The sequence below is a fragment of the Contarinia nasturtii genome, unplaced genomic scaffold (genome assembly GCF_009176525.2).
Source record: "Contarinia nasturtii isolate CC-2019 unplaced genomic scaffold, AAFC_CNas_1.1 Cnas_scaffold_4289, whole genome shotgun sequence".
Classification (NCBI taxonomy): Eukaryota; Metazoa; Arthropoda; class Insecta; order Diptera; family Cecidomyiidae; genus Contarinia; species Contarinia nasturtii.
The window spans coordinates 1-1,171 of NW_022201584.1; the positions used below are offsets into that span (position 1 = coordinate 1).

Below are 1,171 nucleotides of genomic sequence, written 5' to 3' on the forward strand. Positions count from 1 at the left end.
TGACGAATATTGCGTTCCATTAAATCAGCAACTACGGTCAAGCAATGGAGTCATTAATGTACAAAAATCGTTTGCCTTCCAAGGGAAACAAGCGAAACTATTTGAACGACCAAACTGCCGATGTGTTCTTCGTCTTCGAAACAGAATACAAAAAGGTGCCAGCGCACAAAAGTGTCTTATCACAAAACAGCACTGCGTTTAAATCAATGTTCAACAATACATCGGATCAAAACGGTGTCATCAAGGTTGTCGACTTCACATCGGGTGCTTTCAAAGAATTCTTACAGTTTTTCTACCTCGCCAAGGTCCAACTAACTTCGGCCAATGTAATGGAAGTGATGCGCCTGGGTAGAAAATTTGCGGTTAAAAATTGTCTCGACGCATGTGCCGAATTGTGTAAGTCGATGCTTACAATGGACACTATGTGTTGGGGCTACGAACTAGCGATTCGATTTGAATTAGATGATTTACGAGCATTTTGTGAGCGAAAAATCAGCGAAAATCCAGAGAAGATATTCCATTCGATTAGCTTTTTACTATGTGAACCGAATGTTTTGCAACAAATTCTACAGTTAGATTCAATGGACTGCGACGAAACAATGGTATTTGACGGTTGCATGGCTTGGGCGAAATCAACGTGCATTGAGAAGGAATTGGATGAAAATCTTGTTGAAAATCTTCGTCGTCAGTTGGGCGATTTAATTTATGACATTCGCTTCAGCGCAATGAATATTGTCGAATTTTATGATCGATATTGCATGTATGAAGGTCTTTTTTCAGTGGAAGAGTTCGAAAACATTATCACCATGATTGCATTAAAACAATGCGATTCGAAAAAGTTCAACAAACATCCGCGCAATAAAATAATTCAGCAGAAGTCTGATTTCATTTCATTCAAACAACGGGTGATTAACACATTTAAAACCTCATAAAGTCAGATAGCGGGTTAAGCTTAGGGCAAAGTTTATTATGAATTTAAGTTGATGTTAATGTATTTTAAGAGTAATTTGTTATCAAATATTCGCTGAGAATGATAATAAGCATTTTTTTATAAGTTCAATGGGATATACAGTATTTATAGTCAGTAATATGTATATTTATAAGACGAATTAAAAATCGAAATATTATTCAAAATGAGTTTTTTTTTCTTCCATTCCTTTTTTCAAGTCTA

General features: G+C 35.9%; 1 protein-coding gene across 1 annotated transcript; it reads left to right on the plus strand.

Moving 5' to 3' along the window:
• The first annotated feature begins 44 nt into the window (after nucleotides 1-44).
• Nucleotides 45-932, plus strand: LOC116350535 (BTB/POZ domain-containing protein 2-like). Its single transcript, XM_031782340.1, has one exon. It carries the CDS (start codon nucleotides 45-47, stop codon nucleotides 930-932), a length of 888 nt encoding a protein of 295 aa, XP_031638200.1.
• The last annotated feature ends 239 nt before the right edge of the window (nucleotides 933-1,171 follow it).

Excerpts from the sequence above, each read along its gene's own strand:
- LOC116350535 (XM_031782340.1), top strand. The coding sequence starts at position 45 with ATGGAGTCATTAATGTACAAAAATCGTTTGCCTTCCAAGGGAAACAAG.